This window comes from Hippocampus guttulatus, chromosome 8 (genome assembly GCF_054856545.1).
Source record: "Hippocampus guttulatus isolate MCC_2025c chromosome 8, RoL_Hgut_1.0, whole genome shotgun sequence".
Taxonomy (NCBI): Eukaryota; Metazoa; Chordata; class Actinopteri; order Syngnathiformes; family Syngnathidae; genus Hippocampus; species Hippocampus guttulatus.
The window spans coordinates 11,587,062-11,605,790 of record NC_141268.1 but is presented as its reverse complement, the minus strand read 5'-3'; the positions used below and the strand labels follow the sequence as shown (position 1 = coordinate 11,605,790).

The 18,729-nt window shown below is 41.4% G+C and overlaps 2 protein-coding genes across 4 annotated transcripts in view; one reads left to right on the top strand and one right to left on the bottom strand.

Annotated features, from left to right (window-relative positions):
* The window catches only part of syn2b (synapsin IIb), a 53,147-nt gene that overhangs the window by 28,945 nt on the left and 5,473 nt on the right, over positions 1 to 18,729 (top strand). For 2 of the 3 annotated variants that reach the window (XM_086117335.1, XM_086117334.1), the window contains exons 4-12: positions 1,820 to 1,976; positions 2,734 to 2,823; positions 13,840 to 13,902; positions 14,111 to 14,253; positions 15,056 to 15,130; positions 15,231 to 15,333; positions 16,893 to 17,072; positions 17,170 to 17,236; positions 17,919 to 18,696. In XM_086117335.1, coding sequence (XP_085973461.1) covers positions 1,820 to 1,976; positions 2,734 to 2,823; positions 13,840 to 13,902; positions 14,111 to 14,253; positions 15,056 to 15,130; positions 15,231 to 15,333; positions 16,893 to 17,072; positions 17,170 to 17,236; positions 17,919 to 18,696 — 1,656 coding nt within the window. The remainder of the gene's footprint in view (positions 1 to 1,819; positions 1,977 to 2,733; positions 2,824 to 13,839; positions 13,903 to 14,110; positions 14,254 to 15,055; positions 15,131 to 15,230; positions 15,334 to 16,892; positions 17,073 to 17,169; positions 17,237 to 17,918; positions 18,697 to 18,729) is intronic. The other variant, XM_086117337.1, reaches the window with a different exon arrangement.
* On the bottom strand, positions 3,006 to 12,581 carry LOC147201151 (metalloproteinase inhibitor 4-like). The gene is made up of 6 exons (XM_086117338.1): positions 12,469 to 12,581; positions 12,091 to 12,276; positions 7,697 to 7,794; positions 6,785 to 6,899; positions 6,233 to 6,357; positions 3,006 to 5,648 (listed from the first exon to the last, which is right to left on the bottom strand). The coding sequence occupies exons 2-6, from the start codon at positions 12,221 to 12,223 to the stop codon at positions 5,451 to 5,453; spliced, it is 669 nt and encodes a 222-aa protein (XP_085973464.1). The 5' UTR covers positions 12,224 to 12,276; positions 12,469 to 12,581; the 3' UTR covers positions 3,006 to 5,450.

The following is an 18,729-nucleotide window of genomic DNA, read 5'->3' as shown; positions in this document are numbered from 1 at the left end:
GAGATGAACCTTTGCACATCAGTCAGTCAAATGTAATGATTTTAAACACAGATTTGAGTGTAAATTATCTCTATCTATCTATCTAGTTAGCTAGCGAGGTAGCTAGCTATATCTATATATCTAGCTAGCTAGCAAGCTAGCTAGCTGTCTGTCTATGGAGCTATCAAATAGGACTCAACCAAGGAACGTCATCTAATTGGCACTAAATATGAACCATGTAAACATTTTTTGGACAAACATAGGGCTGATAATCCCAAATCATCAACGGGACAAAATAAGCGTCACATTTCAAATTCTGACACTTGCCCTAAAAACTCTCGTGAACGAGCTCGAGATGGAAGTTTTTGGGTGAGAAAAGCTGTGTCGGAACAAACAGTCAATTGTTTTCCACTGGTGTCACGTTGTTAATAATATAACACACACAGCGCAAACAGATGGCTTGAAATCAAAGTCCTTTGTTTGCAAAAAGTTGCACAGTACTTGCTCAACCTCCAGTCCTGTCAAGAAAGCGGGAATTAGAACTCAATGAGAAACATCCCAAAATAAGCATCTTGTTCTCATATTCTTCTTCTTCTTTTACTACAGTGTTTTGGGGAAAAAGCGTTTTCCAAGAAGCCAAAGGAAAAAAGCTAAACACACACAGAATCAGTCCTTTGATGCTGGCTGAAATGAGGTTTCGTGCGATGCGGTTGTTATGACATTTCAAGCCGGTTTTATTCAAACTCCAAATTGTCCATTTATTAAGGCATTCAACTTTGCCTCACCCTGACAAAATTGTCGCCAAAGTCCTTAACCATGATCAGAAGGAAACTGGAATGACCTTGCGCTTGTTGGTCACATCTGATTAAAATGTAGGTCTGCCCTTTCCTTCTCGTGAGTAATGAAGAGATTAGGCTGTCCCGTTAATTGCTGTGTCCTCTCCAACGTGCACTTGAGGTTCCTCTGTGTGTCTGCTTAGTATTCTCGATGCACAAACAGTTGGTGATGGTCACACTGTGTGAGACGTTTTCTATCCCTGTATTGATTTTTTTAGCCAGACTGCTCTTTTAAGCGCTGCATTTATTTTTAATATGCCTTCATTTGGTGTACACGCGGAGATAAATGAAGAAAGAACAAGAGAGCCGTGCTCAGTCGACATTGACCTGCCACTGAGTTTAGCTTGCATTATGAGTGATTTGATTTCATTCTCCATGCAGACTGCAGAACACCGTGTAAGAACCTGATTGGACAAAATGAGGCGGACAGAGGAAAAATTCAGAAATGTTTCAGTGGGGTGGACATTTTATTTCCTTAATCCACTTGTGGGAAAAATAAAAATCTGAAATTGGTTTCTACGTTTGCCTCACTTTTTGCAGTTCTGTGTTCAAATCTTGGTAGCCAGTGACAAAAATGAGTTTGAAACCCTTGTCTTCTTTGTTTTAAAATTCTAACAAAAAGTATAGGTCACATCTGATTAGCCTTAGTTTTTGGTAAAAGTTGTCCAAAATTTTATTCAAACTGAAATGTTAATGTTTCACTCCGTTTTCAATCAAAATGAAAACGTTCAAAGAAGTCAAGAGAAAATGTGAATCTGCATTTCGCTGAGGTTCACTCAATTTAAAAGGATAACTGATCTATGCCTTGATCGGTCATTCTAAACAGATGAGTGATGTTAAGTAACAAACATTTTGAGTTTTTCTTCATAGTGTGTGGGCAAAATATGAGTCTTGCCATAAAACACAAAACACTTTTTTTTTCTTCTCCCGTTTATCACATCTATTGCCAACAGTACAACATTTGATTCTTCACCTCTTAATTTCCTTGTTTCTTGCCCCATCAGATCCTTTAGGCCAGACTTTGTCTTGGTACGCCAACATGCCTTCAGCATGGCCCAGAATGAAGACTTTCGAAACCTAATCATTGGACTGCAGTATGCCGGCATCCCCTCCGTCAACTCACTGGACTCCATCTACAACCTCTGCGATAAACCCTGGGCTGTAAGTCATTTTAATAGCCTTACATTTGCAGCAAACAGACATCAACAAAGAAATTGGTATTTAATAGCGAGAATAAGAGGAAGTATACAAAGATGTGATTTTTTTTCTGTCCTGGGGAATTAGAGGAGTGCAATGTTCACATCAATAAAATTGTGTTATCATGCCGCTATGCCATGAAGCAATGGAGATAGAATGGGCTTGACTACATGGCCGCAGCTGTCAGAGGAGAGGCTACTGTAGTTTGCTGCCTAAACGGGCTGTTGCAGTGACTAAAACAGGAATTAATCAAGTAGAAAGGTTATGTTGGACCTTCTCAAGCCTCGTCTATAGAATTTGAGCACTTTGTGAGCATCAGCAGTTAATCCAACGCAAGTGTGAGACGCAGTTAGCCTTGCTAGCTAGCTTTGCCCTCTCCCCGAAAACGGGGAGAGGGCAAAGGAAGATTTTCCCCGAAAGGATTTCGGGGAAAATCTTCCTTTCAGATAGTCTGCCAGTTAGAGTTCCACTGGGAACGATAATAGGGCCCCCATATGTTCAGATTTTAATTTGTGTATTTGTCCACCTGATGGTGCTACGCTTCTTCATTGAAAGCATGGACAATATTTTCACAACTTTTTGTAAACTAGTACAGTAATAAAAGGGTAAAATCTCAAACAAAATGTATACACGGGTTCTTAGTTCACAGTTCATCATGCCCCCCCAGACCTTGTCGTGTGTTTAATGTATGTTTTCCTTTATTTCTTGTCTTTATCTGCAGTTTTCCCAATTGATCAACAATCAAAAGAGGCTGGGTGCTGACAAATTCCCTGTGATCGAACAGACGTTCTACCCCAACTACAAGGACATGGTGAGCATTCCTATCTTATTTTTTTTAAATGATTTTGCAACCTTTTACGACTACACATGAAATGTTCTTGATCAGGTTTCTGAAGACGAAAAAACAAACAAACCACCAGTCACTTTCAGTATTCTGCAACGACAAACATTTTGTAACCTTTTGGAGAAATCAAAGAAGTGTGTTAGACAAGATTCCATTTCAACATTTTATATACAATCTTTTTTTGGTACATGGAAATACAAAACAAAAACAGCACTATTTTGACAAAAACAGGCATAAATACAAATCCACAACAATTTCTTCAGTATAAAACATGCATTGTTTCATGGCACTTCACTAACACCATCCAGTTTATGATAATCATTTTGTGTTAAAGATTAATGCATGCCAAACAAATCATGCAACAATATATATTTGTAAAATTAGCATACTGAGCTGTAATACTTCATTGGTGGCTTAGGTGTGACAGTTAATGAGTCATACTGTATTTTTTTATGAAACCAATAACCAGATCAGGGAGTTGACGGTATGTGCGGGAACTGTTATCTTTTGAAGTGTCAGACATTTAATAGCAAACATCCTGAAATGAAAATGCTTTAAAGATGTCAAATTTAAGTCACATCTATCTGTATACGAAAGCTCTAAAAGTAAATGCCGTTAGTGCCAAACATTTTAATGTTCAATGAAGTACAATATTTATAATCACCGGAATTGTTGTCATACATAATTCCTATTTTTGATTTTCTATTTATATACACATTTTCATTTGCATGGGGGAAGTTCCATTGTAACCGTAGTTAATGAGTCTGGCACTAATTGCGGCCCACTTGAAATTCTCTCTGCAAATCAGCTCAATGCCTGACATTTTTACATGACTAATAACCTTGCTGCCACACTGAATGTGTTAACTGTCAGCCGCATGCAAATGATGAGAGGAGGACTCACTCTAAGATAAATTATTTGCATGTGATTTGCAGCGGCTGTGCCATCAGCAACTCTATAGTCATTTGCGAAAAAAATGACTTTTAAAAAGCTCTGGGAGTGCATTTAGTGGTTTGAGCTGACAAGAAGTGTTTAAAATGCGATTCATATGTTTACTAGGAGTTTATGCAATTAAGCCGGTTGATGGCAAATTTGACTTGAGCAGCAGCTTTCTGAACCAGCTGAAGAGACTTTAGAGACTGCAGCAGCCTGCCAACGCGAGTGAAAATAATCCAGCCTGGAGGTCATAAAAGTATGTAATGGATTTTCTGTAACAGGACATTTCGATTTTGCAAATAGCGGCTGTTTACAAAAAATGACTTTACAAATGCTGGTCTTTGAGACTTGTTGCCGCTGCCTGAACATCGAGAGTTTCAAAAATCGAACCCAGAAGTCAGACAAACATTCATTTGTTTTTGTGGGATAGGTAATTGACATTTGCAATGTTCACTAGCTGATCAGTGTTTGTTTTAGCAGTGGCTGCAAACTAATTTTCAGAAAATGACTTTTAAAGGCTCTGCGAACATAGTACTGTAGTTGCTAAGGGACCACAATCTCTAACCAACTTTTAGATGCATTTTAGATTCTCTTCTAAAATTGGAGCTCTTCTCCTTGTTGTATTCAGCACTTGAGCAGCAGCACTTGGAACCAGCTGGTCCGCGTGAGTTTCCAGAGTTAATACAGTATGAAGAAAAGCAAGCGGATTTATGAGGCAATTTCTGCAATGTCCAATGGCAGCACAGTATTTGTTTTAGCAGCAAGTGTAGTAAAATTTGCAAAATTATTACGTTAAGGCTCTGGAAGCTTAAGGCTGTCGTAGGTTTCTCAAACGCAAGAACATTGCTGAGGCAATTTGGGCAGGACAAATCAACACTTAAGCAGCGGTGTTATTGTTAGCTATTCTTTTAGAGACTTTGACTGACTATAGATGGTCAATATAATCTATTGCAGAAGCAAGCAGATAGATTTCTGAAGTAATTTTTATTGTTTAATGTTCACTGGCAGCATAATTGTTTTAGCAGCAGCTGTTGCATATTTTGTGAGAAAATGACATTTAAAGGTTCTGGGAGTGTAGGGTTTTAGCAGATTCACAAGAATTCACAAGCTTTGAACATTTTGAGCTTTTTTGATTCTATTCTAAATTAGTGTAGTTAAGCTAGAACAAGAGGAATGTAATATCTTCTTTTTGTAATCAGCACTCCAGCAGCACCAAACCTAACCAGCTGGTGGTTCAAGGCTTTTTTTTGCTGCAGCAACAACAGCAGCCTGAGCATAGAGAGGAGAAATAATTCAGCCTAGAGATCACAAAAGCGTCCACTTGTTTTTCTGCATCAGGATATTTCGATATTGCGATATTAAGCAAATGAAACCAAGCTGTTCTCGGAATTAATGTATAAATCCTGGTCAACGGTAATGCCAAGCTTTCCTAGCGCCACTGCACATTTTTAAAACCGCTTTGTAAAGATTATTCAATGAAACTTTAATTAGCATTGCCGCAGCATCCATCTGGTAGCGGGAGCTCTTTCAGAAATGATATCAGCCCTGTTGCTATGTTATGCATAAATCATCCATATTTCAGCTATACGAGCCAAAGCAGGACATCCCTCTGACTGGAGGCGTGACAGGAGTCAGACGGAGATGGAATCTTGAGACGGTCAAGGGTCAGTCATGTCCAGGAAGTCTTTCTCGGGGGCATGGCCACCCCTGTACCAGCCACAGGTTGTGTGGGAGCGACGAATGCATGCGTACTGCCGCGCCTGCTCGCCATTAAGGCTGTTATCCAGCAACCAGTCCGTCCACAAGCATTCATTTTCTCCCGTGGACGCGCAGGGCACCGTGTAACACACGTTGATCTGCCGAAAAAAAGGCATTTTTAATTACAGCGGGTTAAAATGCGGCAAATGTGGTGGTGATTAGTGGTAGCTGGTTAGAGTGAAGCCTCTCCTTGCTCAACAACATTTAGAAACAGTAATTCATGCCTTCACTACATCTCGGCTGGATTACAGCAATGCATTTTATTTTGGAGTCAGCCAGTCCTCCTTCAAGTGCCTCCAGTTGGTCCAAAATGCTGCTGCTCGCCTCCTAACTGGTGCACGCAGGAGGGAGTACATAACTCCAACTCTGGCGTCCCTTCACTGGCTCCCTGTATATTTTAAAGTTCATTTTACCATTTTTTTTATTTGTCTTTAAATCTTTAAATGGTCTCGTCCAACCATATTTTAGTATTTATTTGTATTTATCATGCAGTTCAATTAGACTGTATGTAACCTTTGACCGTGGGCAAGTAAAAATAAAAGAAAATCAATCGTTAATAACAATGATTGTGGTAGGATGATACACGAGTATTAAGAAAACTACTTTCAGTCATAGTTTCTGTTTCCTGAGCCAATGACAGATATGAATATTCATGTAGGAAGAATGAAAAATCCTGACTCACTCTGCATTCGCAGCCCATCTGGTATCTGTAGTTGAGATTTTTCCTTTGTGAGAGTGATAAATTGTCCCAGGACTCCACCAGGTCACACTGACCAATGGAAAGCCGCCCGTCGCTCCACATGCTTCCTGTTAAACGGCATTGCAAAACACAGTGATTATTTCAAGTTAGGCACAATAACAATGATCAATAGCAATTTTTAGTCAGAGATGTTTTTATGTGTCCCTAAATATATTTTGGATTTCAAGCATAGCTTTTCTTTTTTTTCTAGCCCACCAGGTTTAGCAGATATTTTCATTTTTGTTTTTAAATTTGACCTATAAAAGCGTGCACAAAACGGATATTACCATGCCTAGCCCTTAATTCCTTATTATTACTAAATACAAATTATTAATATTATGAAAATTTGATGTGTTGGAGAAACGGCAAAGCCAGATTTTGAGTCAGCACAAACAAAAATCCACTACAAAAGTTTTCTTGTATCTCTGATTTTAGAAAAATAAATAAATAAAAAGTTTTTAAAATGTTGCCCGGTGTAACCAGCAATGTTCATACCTGAGAGCAGATACCCTGCTTTGTTATTGGAGTCTAATTTGACTCCACACAGCGAGGAGAAGACTGGGGTGTACACATACTGGATATCCTTGGCCTTGTCGAACCCTTTGAACATCTGGCACATTTGGAGAAGACGCAGGAGAGGGTCAGGGTGGTTGTGCAGGATTACCATGCAATCCACATATTGGATGCTTTTTCATTTCTAAATTGATGTGGCAACGCTAGTACAGGCGGATTGAAAAGTAGTAGCATTATTCACCAGCTGGTCAGAGATTTTTTTGTAGCAGCCTCAGAATACAGTTACTATAATGCAGCCAAAAGCATGTTGTTTTTTGATGCAATTTTAATAATGAGCAGTGGTAAAATAAATGTTTCAGCCCCTAAAGGCAATTTGAATTGGCAACATGAAGTTTGTTAGTCATGTCAGTAAACCCACAAAAAAAAAAAAAAAAAGAAAACATGCTCGAGAAGACATTTTGGCCGTAAGTGGCCATTTATTTCTGGGTCATTTCCCCCATTTTTCAGGGCCTTTGTCCAGTTTCTAACAAATTGAAAGCACTCATACTTGACAGATAGGCGGCACTAAATTTGGGCAAAAATAACTTTTCGTTATCGTGCATGGGTGGAGCGTGGTGGCAATGATTGGCAACTCGCCAAAAAGCACGACCCAGCCCCACACTATTGTGTGTACCATATATACTTTTTTTTTTTTTTGGTGTTATGGGCATACTGTAGTGCAGTGTACCGTCATTGTCCCACTCCATTATGTTTTATATCCAGACAGACTTTGTAGTCTATTCTGACCGGGTATGCCGCAATAGACCTATAAATCTACAAATCGGACATGCTCTTTGTAGTTTTACACACTGCTATAAAGCATGTAAGCATGGATTAGTCTACGGCACATCTCACCTTGATCATCTTTATTTCGTACTGGATCATCTTCATGTAGGGGGAGGAGCTGTTGCTAGGCGACACAATCTTCTCCCCGGCAATTTTCGCCCTGATCACTGTCAGAAAAAAACAAGGGGCTGGCTTAGAATATGGTTGAAAAAAATAAAGTGTTTTTTACATGAACACAAAATCCCCGCCGCACCCCCAGTTCTCCCACAGCCAAGCAGATGGTCCGTAAAGATTTGGTGTGCGTCAATAACACTGCAATATAAATCTTTTTCTGGTCATGAAACTAAGTCAGACTGTAATAGAATATAATTCTGAAGCAACAAAGTGGAAAAAAAATCAGCAACAGTCTCGGCTCTGAGCTTTAGTTTGTTTATGAGATCATATTATCTTGATGCTATGTCATGGAGCAGTGAAGACAGTTTGTCACTGCTGCCTAAACGGGCTGCCAATCAGATTAATACAGGACTTAAATGGCCACAATTGGTGAATTAGATTGATCATACGAAATTTGACTTTTGGAAACCAAAAACAAACATTTGAGAACATATACATTTGAAATCAATATGGTTACCGTTCCCATCTACATGCGAAAATATGCAATTGAGATCCAAACTGGATTTATGTTCTAACTATACATACACGTGGCAAATTTCATTCCTGACAAAGATAACACGTAAAAATGATCAGATTTTATATTTTTATGACAGCAGCAATCAAAAATACCCCCACATCCAAACTACCTGGTTACTTTCTGTTTTAATGCAGACAGCCTGATGAGGCAGCACACTCGAAGAATATCAAATACGGTTGCCCTCTACTACTTTCTGTCCTTTATGCCTTCTTAAAATTTTGATTCGTTGGTTGATTTGTGAACAATCAGTCAAACAATAATATGCGGCAGTTTAAATTTAAAGGCACTTCTTCGAGTATCTTATCATATCACTGAAAAATGACGATCAGTCTGCTCTCTTAACCCACCCTTCCAATTGATCCTTAAAATAGTCTTTGGCAAATGAGCTGGCCTACTTAAAATTTCTCCCGTGAGCGCAATTGTGGCTCGATGCCACCTGTTAATGGTAAGTAGGCAACCCTGGCTTCGCATTGCTGTGTGTACAGATGAAATGGTTGGCAGCCTGAGCTTTGGCTGCAGCCAAATGTGGAAGGGATAGAAAGATTCTCCAAGCAATTAGCCAAAAGAACAGAAGAGTCAAGTGCTTTGCCGTCAGCATAAATGAGTGGATTCATGATGCGGAAGCCTCGCATATGCATAACTTGGAAGAATCGCATCTCTTTCAGGGAAGATTTGCTTTTAGATATTTAATGGGCCTTTAACAGACAAACGGCATACATTCCAGAGTAAGCAAATATGGAAAAAAAAAGACAACTTTTGCAGTTATAAAATCAATGGGAGGATAATGGAGTTTACATCTTGACAGCAAACAGCAGAGGGCACCGTCAATTCAATTTGCTGCCTAAACGGAACTGCCTGACAGGAAGTAAACAATAGTTCCATCTGGACCGTTCTAAACTAAGAAAGTTTGAGTGCCGGGGTCTTGTTTTCAGGTCAGAGTAGTTTTCTGCATAAACGGGCTGCCACACAGAGTACAACAGGAACCAAATGGGCAGAAGTTTGGTGTGGAATCATTTAAAATAAAGTTTGAGAATATGTGTCAGATTTGCTGCCTAAATGGGCCGCCTGCCACAGACGTTAAGCAGAAAGTAAACAGACCAAAGTTTGGCGTGGGACCGTTGAAAACAAATGAAGTCTACTCACAGCTGAAAACGTCGTGCGGGACTCTTTTGAATCAATAAAATCCTCCCCGTTTTTATTTAGTGTGCATGAACTTCGCAACAACATCATATTGCAAACTTAGAAAACCATGAGAACTGATGTAGTAAAAAACATCCCTCGGCCCAGATGAATCGACACCCTTGTCATCCTCACAAAGCTGCACTGTCAGTGGTCTTTCACACTGATATTGTTAGTATGCAGACCATTGGGCCCAGCCTATAGACATGGAAATGAAGTGGAAGGAAGGGGAGAGCGATGGAGTAAGCTGCCTTGGCCTCCGTCCAGCACACACACACACACACACACACACACACACACACACACACACACACACACACACACACACACACACACACACACACACACACACACACACACACACACACACTCACACACACGTAGCTTGGGATTCTTTCAAGGTTTGTACGGATGAGATATTAGTCAGATGTTCGGCTTTATTCAAAAGTCGCACTGGCTCTCACGACACTGTCAGGTCAACCGAAAGGCCGCCACCAGTCGACATTAAAAAAAAACAACCAGTATAGTGGAACCCCAAAGGAAATGTGTTCCCCCTAAACTGTTGTGTGCGTACTTTGACAAATGACTTTGCACTTTGCACAATCTCTCTAAATCTTCCAGCGACCTGGGTTTTCTCCTTTGCACTCTCCTCTTTAGCTGCCACCATAGAATTTCAATAGGGTTGAGGTCTGGGGACTGAGCTGGCCATGGGAGGAGCTTGAGTCTGTGTCGGGTGAAGCATGTCTACAATTTTCAGTCTGAGAGAGTTTGCTTCTGCAATAAAAATTGACATTGATTTGCAGGCTTTTAGCACATCTTAACCCGGTTGCCAAGAATTACGCCGGGCGCTGTGGTTTGCTTCCTAAACATGCCGCTTCACGGATTCAAGCAGTAAGCAAACAGGCTTTTTTAGCAGTATTCATAATTTCAATGAAGGGTACACATCGAAATTATGGGCATCGTCAGTGCCCTCATCGACCAGGAGACACCGACATTAATTCAGGCCATACGAGTTTACTGTCTAAATGGGCATGCCCCCCGCCTCCCCCGAGACAAATCTGTCAAATTCTATTACTGTACTTCTTAATTGCAGTGAATTCCATTTGCTGTTAATGTTAACATTGCTGCCCGCGTATTTGCAGCATCTTAATTGAAGTGTACAGAAATGTTCACGGTCTAATTAATTGCTCGATAATTACAACTTGCTTTGGATCTTCTGTGTGCTTCATACGAAGCTTACTTAATCATCTTCTTTGAATCTTAAAGAATACTCATGATTTCATATATGTTGTAAAAGCCCAACATCTACAGTATCCTTAATTGTTCACCAAAAGCGTAACGCGTCACATCCGTTCCAAATCACTTTTTATTTCTCGTCAAGCACGGTGGCCACAAACAGGAAGTTATATAAGGCTGTCATGTGATCAAGCGCTGCTTTAGGTGCACCAATACACTTTGGCTTTCATCAATCACAGTGGAAGCATTTCCACCATGCTGGAAAAAAAAAATACTCCTCTGTCTTTGTCTCTCTCTTCTGTGCTCTCATAACCTAGATCCAATTTAAGCCCATGTGCAGATTTTTAAAAGCAGCTCTCAGCCTCAATTTTGCAACATATTTTGACCCCAGATACTAAGGCTTTCTGCTGAAGCCAAGTACTCAACGGTGTTGGTTTTGGCTTGTGCTGAGAGGAAAAAAAAAAAAAAGAAAGAAGAAAGTAAAAAGGGGGATTATGAAAGCCAGGCAACTGCACAAGTAGGGCAAACTATCGGGTACTTTTAGAGGATTTATTCTTTTGTGACAACTATTTGGTCACGTTAGTGTTCCGAGGAATATTGTTCACAAACAACCAAGATTTTATTGTCACTTGATTATCACCCTCGCATGAGCCAACATTTTGAGTTAAATAATGGAAAATGTATTTGGAACGTGGAAGAGGACTGCACAAATTTGTGTGTTTTTGATTCAAGCCACCTGTTGTTTTTATTTCCTACCATGGTTTTCCAGTCTGTGACCTAATTAAAAATAATAATAATACAATGCAAATTGTGTTTTAAGAAAAGAAATGAGCCTATCTGTAGAATTTAACCCATATTAGCATTGTAAGGGTCCAAGCGAAAACCATATATCTCCTGACACCACATTTCTCCTCAAGTCTGAGGGAATGAAAGTTTATTTTTGCAAACAGCAGTTTGGAAATGTGTCTGATCCGCTATTCCCGTGTTGGAAACAGGTTTAAAATATTTGCGCATGCAACTTTTTGCCAAAATATAAAAAGTATATATTAAAATTAGTGTGACAGTTTTTTGCCACTTGTCATTTTAGCAAAAAGTTACCCATTTATCAAATATACTTAAATGCAACATTTGGCTACTGTATTTAGGTCTTAACTTGAGTACGCTTTAATCTGAGTAATTAAAATGTTGCAGCAACGCCAATAAGATCTCAAGATTAGCAACCCTCCCAGTAGCCTGACTGATGTGTCTTTTGCTTCCCTCTAATTGGGCTCAGAAGACAAATCAGTAAACAGTCTGAGGTCTGAGGGGTGTTTCACCAATTTTCTGCTTGAGCAGTAGCAAATGGTCTCCAACTCACCCGTCTCGGCGCTGCAGAAGAGCTGCTGTGGGTGAGCTGGGTGGCAGCTGCATGCGTCCACAACCGTGCCTGCTCCCAGCAAGAGGAGCACCCAGAGCCCCAGAAGCACAATCCTCTCGTGGGACACGGCCATGATGATACTCACGCTGGCTCCCAACAAACCCTGTGCAAATCCTGTCAAGTTCCCTTGAAGGAAATTTAGATTTGAAGAGAAGAGTGGAAGTATTAAAAAAAAAAAAAAAGCTCCAGTGGGCCTCAACCCCGGGTGTCAGCAGCTGTAGGTAGAAATTATTTCAGAAGAAGCTGCAATACCCTCCCTCCCCACTTTTTCTCTCTCTCTCCGGCTCTCTCGACACGACGACACACGGACAAACTTACAATAGTTGGATCGCCTGGCACTCTGGTCATGAATGCTGAGAGGGTCGCGCACAGGGAGCCTCTTATGCACTCGACAAGTTAGGCACAGCCTCCTCACAGCCACCAGAAAAAAAACATGCATCCTTACGCCCCCCCCCCTCCTGTTTTGATGTCCTACCGCCTTCTTTCTTCTCCACGAGCATCCGTAGGCGTGTTAAATGTCGTCAAAAAACGGACTAATTTGTTGCAGATAAAACTGTAAGCATCTGCAAGGCAAAAAGCAGTAATTAAATAGATTGATGAGCAGGAAAACATTTGTAATCCAAAGCCTACCATATCACATGTCAAAAATGGTGCTGGCTGAGTTATGACATGTATTAGATGAAGGACGGGTGGATGGAACTAAGGTCAGCTTCTTTCCGAATCCCCAAGAACCAAACCATACCACAAAACATCAAAGATTGTATATTGCTCTGTGGCCAAGTTAATCAATCACCTGATCACAACCTAATCGCGATTTTTTATTTTTATTTTTTGCTTACACAAGACAAAAGTGATGACAATAAAACTCACAAACAAGCACGTTGAGAGTCAAAACATCAAATATTGTATTGCAGAGCTTGCTGCTGAGCTGACTTGGAGGAGGGAAACATCTAAAACAGGCCGGATAGTGGCCCCCGGGGCTGAAGTTTGACACATGTGCAATCAAGCAAATGCAACAGACAAATATTCTGTTGTCAAGTTAGTCACCTGATCATAACCCAATAGAGCATGTGTTTCAATTGTGTGAGACAATAATGAACTCACTGAAGATAGATGATGGCTGGAGCCGCTGGACAGTGCGTCTAGGCTTTCACGTCCAAACCCCCCACCCGACAGCGGCCACCCCTATCAAATTTGCAAAAATTGAATTTTGTTGTTATGTCTCCTTTCCATGTGACTGTCACAAGAGTTCTCTGCTCTATAGGAACAAAGATTGGAATTCTGTCTCCTGCCGTTGGTCATTGTCTTCTTGATGTCTTATTGTTAAGTGAATTCCGTGCAACGCTAACTTTCATTCATTCATTCATTTATTCATTCATAGAAGAGAACGCAGAAAGACCTGCTAGCAAAATTAGTTACCCGATCCCAACCCCATAGAGCGTGCATTTCTCTTCAATGAGACAAAAGTGAAGGCAGTAAGATGGACATACAAAGCAGCAACAGAAAGCAAAATATCTCCAGGGTGGAAATACCCAATATGGTGTTTGTGGGCGCTATCCCTTTATATTTATCTGGCTTTCTTCTGAAAATGAAGGCACTCTGCATCTGACTGCCCTCATTTTCCAAACATCCACATGTTGCCATGGTGTTCTTATTGCTTCTTTTGTGCACTGTTGTATCGTTTTTCAGATCACAACGCCAAGTTTCCCTGTCGTGGTGAAGATCGGACATGCCCACTCTGGAATGGGAAAGGCGAGTGATCCTTTAAGATGGACTGGCTTTTTGTTTTGACATCTGCACAACGTAGTCCTGTCACGTTGTATGTGTGGGGGGAGACGCTAATAAAGTCACCATCGAGCTGACAGACACGCCGTGTCAACATTCATCCTCTGACTATCCGTGAACCGTTGACGGCGTTAAAACATTTCAAGCATACTAATAGACAGCGCGTGTTTCTCAGGTCAAAGTGGACAACCTGAGTGACTTCCAGGATATCGCCAGCGTGGTGGCCATCACGCAGACCTACTGCACGACAGAGCCGTTCATCGACGCCAAGTATGACATCAGGGTGCAAAAGATCGGCGCTGACTATAAGGCATACATGTAAGTCGAGATACACTTATAAGTCTTGAATTCTGCCTTGATAGATCGGAGGTACCGATACTCATCAATTAACTTAAAATGGTTTGTAAGTATTTGGGTTTTTTACACTTACGGTGTGCTATTGTTGCACTCACCGATTCACGTTTTTCTTGATTGAACATATTCGCTGGAAATCGCACCTATTTGCGGTGTTTGTGTATGTGTAATGCCAAAGTGTGACACAATGCATGAATAATGAATACCTCGCCCCAAATAGACGCCTGGTTTGTTTCAAAAACAGGTTGTTCCATGTGATTAGTGTAATTCTAGGTACTATGTGACATCTTACTGCAACATTAGTCTCGGGAGAACACGACACACATGCACTTTCACAGGAAACGTGGCATCTGTAAAGCTTAAATGAGTGTGTAATAAGTCTAAAATATATTTTTAATGTAATTTGAATAATATTATAGTATGAATTTGTACAAATGGCCAACTTCTTATATGTGACTTCTTTTATTGGAGATGTTTATTGCATGACTCATTATAAGTCCCTCCTCTCTTTCCAGTTACTGGTAAGTAAATAAATGCCCAAGGTAACAATTGTTTTTTAAACTACATCAATTGTTATTGATTATTCTTACAGTGTCAATCAAAATAAGTGTCATTATCATGTAACAATTGCACTGGCTCTCATTAAAAGCCAGCAAGTGTGCCTAATGTTATGGCTACTATTGGTGTGTGTCATGACATCATACATAATTGGAGCTGACATTCACTAGAAATGTGACCGCGTTCCACTGTCCCCTTCCTTTGCCAGGCGAACATCCATCTCTGGTAATTGGAAGAGCAACACGGGCTCGGCCATGTTGGAGCAAGTGGCCATGACTGACAAGTGAGCGCAGCGTTAGCGATGTTGTGGTGTGGTGTGTCTAGTCGCACGGAGTCACACCGTCCTCTCACATTGTCCCGTCGCACGTTGGCGTCCACCGCAGGTTTAAACTGTGGGTCGACACCTGTTCCGAGATTTTTGGCGGCCTGGACATCTGCGCCGTCAAGGCCATATGCGGCAAGGACAGCAATGACTACATCACCGAGGTGAGCGAAACAGCAATAGGAATATCTATAAGCCACTTGAGTGTATTTATATATTCTGGCTGGATGAAAATGTGTGTGGAGCATCAGTAGGACAAGTATGGTCTTATTAGAAGCTTAATTTTGCCTCGTTTAATTTTGCCTGGCCTAATTTTACACCACTGGGACCAATAGGTTGACTGCCTGGGAATAAACTGATTGAATTTAACCTCAATACAGTCTAAAATTTAATATTAAAACTCATTCAGTACCAGCCAATTCTGGACCAAGTCTGCAAAGACGTTTAAAAACGTCTTTGGGAGTGAATGAGTTACACATAAGAGACAGATTGAATTTTTTTTTTCAGAATTTGAAACACCTCCCATGTGTCTTAATCGCATTTCTATGGCACATTTTTGTTAAAATATTGCAAGGATCAAGAACTATAATGCATTTATACAAATTTTTGCGTTGCTAAAATTAGCCATTTATTTGCTCACAAAAAAGAATATATGCAACCGGGATAACTGAAAAAGCAATTGGCTCACACGTGAAGGCCATAAAACCTTTGATGTGGCCATGAACAGGGTAAAACCAGACCAAAAGACAGCCCAGCGCTGAGCTTAAAGTCATGAACAGGTAACCCAGCAGCAACATTGGGGAAACCAGGTAAAGGTAAATTTGGTAAAGGAAAATCTGTGGGGAAATGAGGTGTGAAAATTGTTGGAAAATTCAGTTAAGGTAGAAGAGACCAATAGCAGAAGAAGAACTTGAGCTCACATTGCCACACAACGGCATCACACCCATATTTTGTGGATCACGAGTCACCTCATCTCCAGCCATGGCCTGGTTGCTGCAGTGACATTTGAAAGCAATGCATTCATCCTACATAAGAGCGTGTGTAAGTGGGAGGCGAGGAGGAGGCTTGACCTTTTCTTCTGTTATTTCCTCTCCCATCACTGTGTTTGTTTTTACGCCATCTTCTGAAAAAGAGGGACACTGATGGCATTTTTTTTTCATGAGAACAATAGCGATTTATTTTTAAAATGGATTTGTGATATTCATTGTTTTACTAGAAAGAGTAAATCAATAAATACGTTTTAAGTATTAAAAAAAATGTTTTGTTTTGTTTTTTAACACTGTACCTCTGATCTTGTTGAAGGATGCGGGGAGGGCTGGAGTCTATCCCAGCTGACTTCAGTTACAAGTCAAGTGTACCACAAATACGAACTCTTTCAATACGAGCCATTTGAAAGAAAAAAAAAGACAGAACCTATTGAGTGGCAGCTAAGTTCAACATTCTGACCGATGTTTCAAAGCTCACAAAATATTGTGTTTTATGATGACATAAACACAGAAACTACCAAATGAAAGTTTTAAATGCTCCCTCATTAATACCAAAATGTTTTTTTTAATTTACCGGTAAGCTTATAAAACCTGAAGTCACATCATTTGTACTTGTAATGGTGTGAAATTCGCTGGATGAGGCAGGGCATTATTGGCCCTAATCTCAATGCATTGCATATGACAAATCAATACATACATTGACTTGATTCCCTCTCATTTCCATTGCGTGTGCTCAGGTGGTGGGATCGTCTATGCAGCTGGTCGGCGATCACCAGGCGGAGGATCGCCAACTCATATCCGAGGTGGTGCTGGCAAAGATGACCCAGGCCCTTACTGCTAAGACGTCTGCTGCTTCCCGCTCGCCGGCTCGTTCCCCTCAAGGCCAGAAGATGACCGCCACAACAGCGCCCGCACAGGTAGAGGAGGTGACATTACAGATTATTCAGTCCAAGACTGACAGTTTTATTCCATTCCCATTGGCTCTTCCCCTCCCTCCCTGTTTCTCTCTGCCAGAGTGGCGCTGTTAAAGACGGAGCGGCAGACGCTAGCAGAACCACAGGCCAGCGTCCTCAACCTCAAGGTTCTGTGAACACTTGCACTTGACAACAAAAATAATCTTACTTGCTGCTGTATTAATATTTAAAGAAAATCATTGGAAAATGCACTGATGTGTCAAAAGTGTCGAGTTATCCAAAAACATAGGTGTTATTTTTCAAAAATTACCGGTAAATCAGTTCAAGCCAGAACTGAATGTTGACCTCATTCAGAGTGCAAATATATAACATTAAAATAAAACAAATCATAAACTGCTCAGCACAGTCCAGATTATCTGTTTCAATGACCTCATTTTTATTTATTTATTTGATCAAAGCACACTGTTCACTTTCAGCAGCGTCACGCTACAATTGCTTTTTGCTCATCTTCATACATCATCTGCCTACAATTTAAACCATAGCTTCCAGAAACACAATTTAATTTTCACGGACATAAGCATCCATAAGCGAAAAGACAAAATAAATCAAATGTCTTTTGTTGGCCAGGACTCGTCTTCATAATTAAAAGTGAAAACTGGAAGCCATTTTTGATGTGGTGTTTTGCTGTCTCCTTCTGGTGTCAGCTGGTGAAACGCTTTGGTGATAGATTTCTGTTTTTCTTAGAGAGAACAGTCATAATCATTCCAAAAAAGTTTTAATTTCATGTGACTAGATGTAATCGTGTAAATGTAGCACAACTTGTCTTATTATTTCTCTGTCTATTTCTAGGTGCATCAGTCAAGGCACAGAGTCTGGAGTCATCATCAGAAGTACTGATGAGATCTTCCGAGCCTCAATCAAAGGCTGCCCAGTCCCAAAGACCTTCTCCAGGTCAACCCCAGAAAACAGGTCAGGCCCAGAAGCCAAGCCCAGTCAAGAAGTCCACCTCAGTCACAAAGCCTCCAGTGCAGAGGCCTCCCCCTATGACAAGAGCTCCCTCTGTCGCAAAACCCTCTCCTGATTCTGCTTCCTCCACCGCCGCACCGGCCAAAGGTTCGCCATCTTCCCCCGCTAAGTCGGCAGGTCCAGGCTCCCCTGCAACCTCAACTGCTGCATCTCCTTCAGTTTCAGCCCCGACCACGGAACAGCCCAAGCCTCAGCCCCCGGGCTCCCCGGCCCAAGCTCCGGGAAAGCCAAAGGAGCTACCGTCCAAACCCACTCCGCCCGCCAAGCCCATCCCTCCTGTCCGCAGGAACTCCAAGCCGCAGCTGCAGCCAAAGCCCCAAACGCCGCCTGCTCCCAGAGCCTCACCCAAACCTCAGGCCGCCCCTCAAAGCCCGGGGCCCGCTGAGGCCTCAGACGCTGCCTCGTCACCCGCTGCGGGGCAGGTCCAGTCACCAGCCAAAATCAGCGAGTCTCCGCCTAATGTGCAGTCTCCGGCCACGGCTCAGCCTCAGGCCAAGCCCGCCTCTCCATCCCAGAACCCTGAGCCTGAAACTGCCGCTGATCCTGCTGAGCCCCAAGAGGACCAGCAAGCGTCTCAGCCAAAATCCCATCCTCTGCTCAAGTAAGAGCCTTTGTAGTCAGCACACTTGTGACT

Coding starts and splice junctions, on each gene's coding strand:
- LOC147201151 (XM_086117338.1), bottom strand. CDS start 12,223: ATGGCCGTGTCCCACGAGAGGATTGTGCTTCTGGGGCTCTGGGTGCTC. Junction 6,900..7,696: donor ACGAAATAAAGATGATCAAG/GTGAGATGTGCC, acceptor CAAATGTGCCAG/ATGTTCAAAGGGTTCGACAA. Junction 5,649..6,232: donor AGATGGGCTGCGAATGCAGA/GTGAGTCAGGAT, acceptor TTTTTTCGGCAG/ATCAACGTGTGTTACACGGT.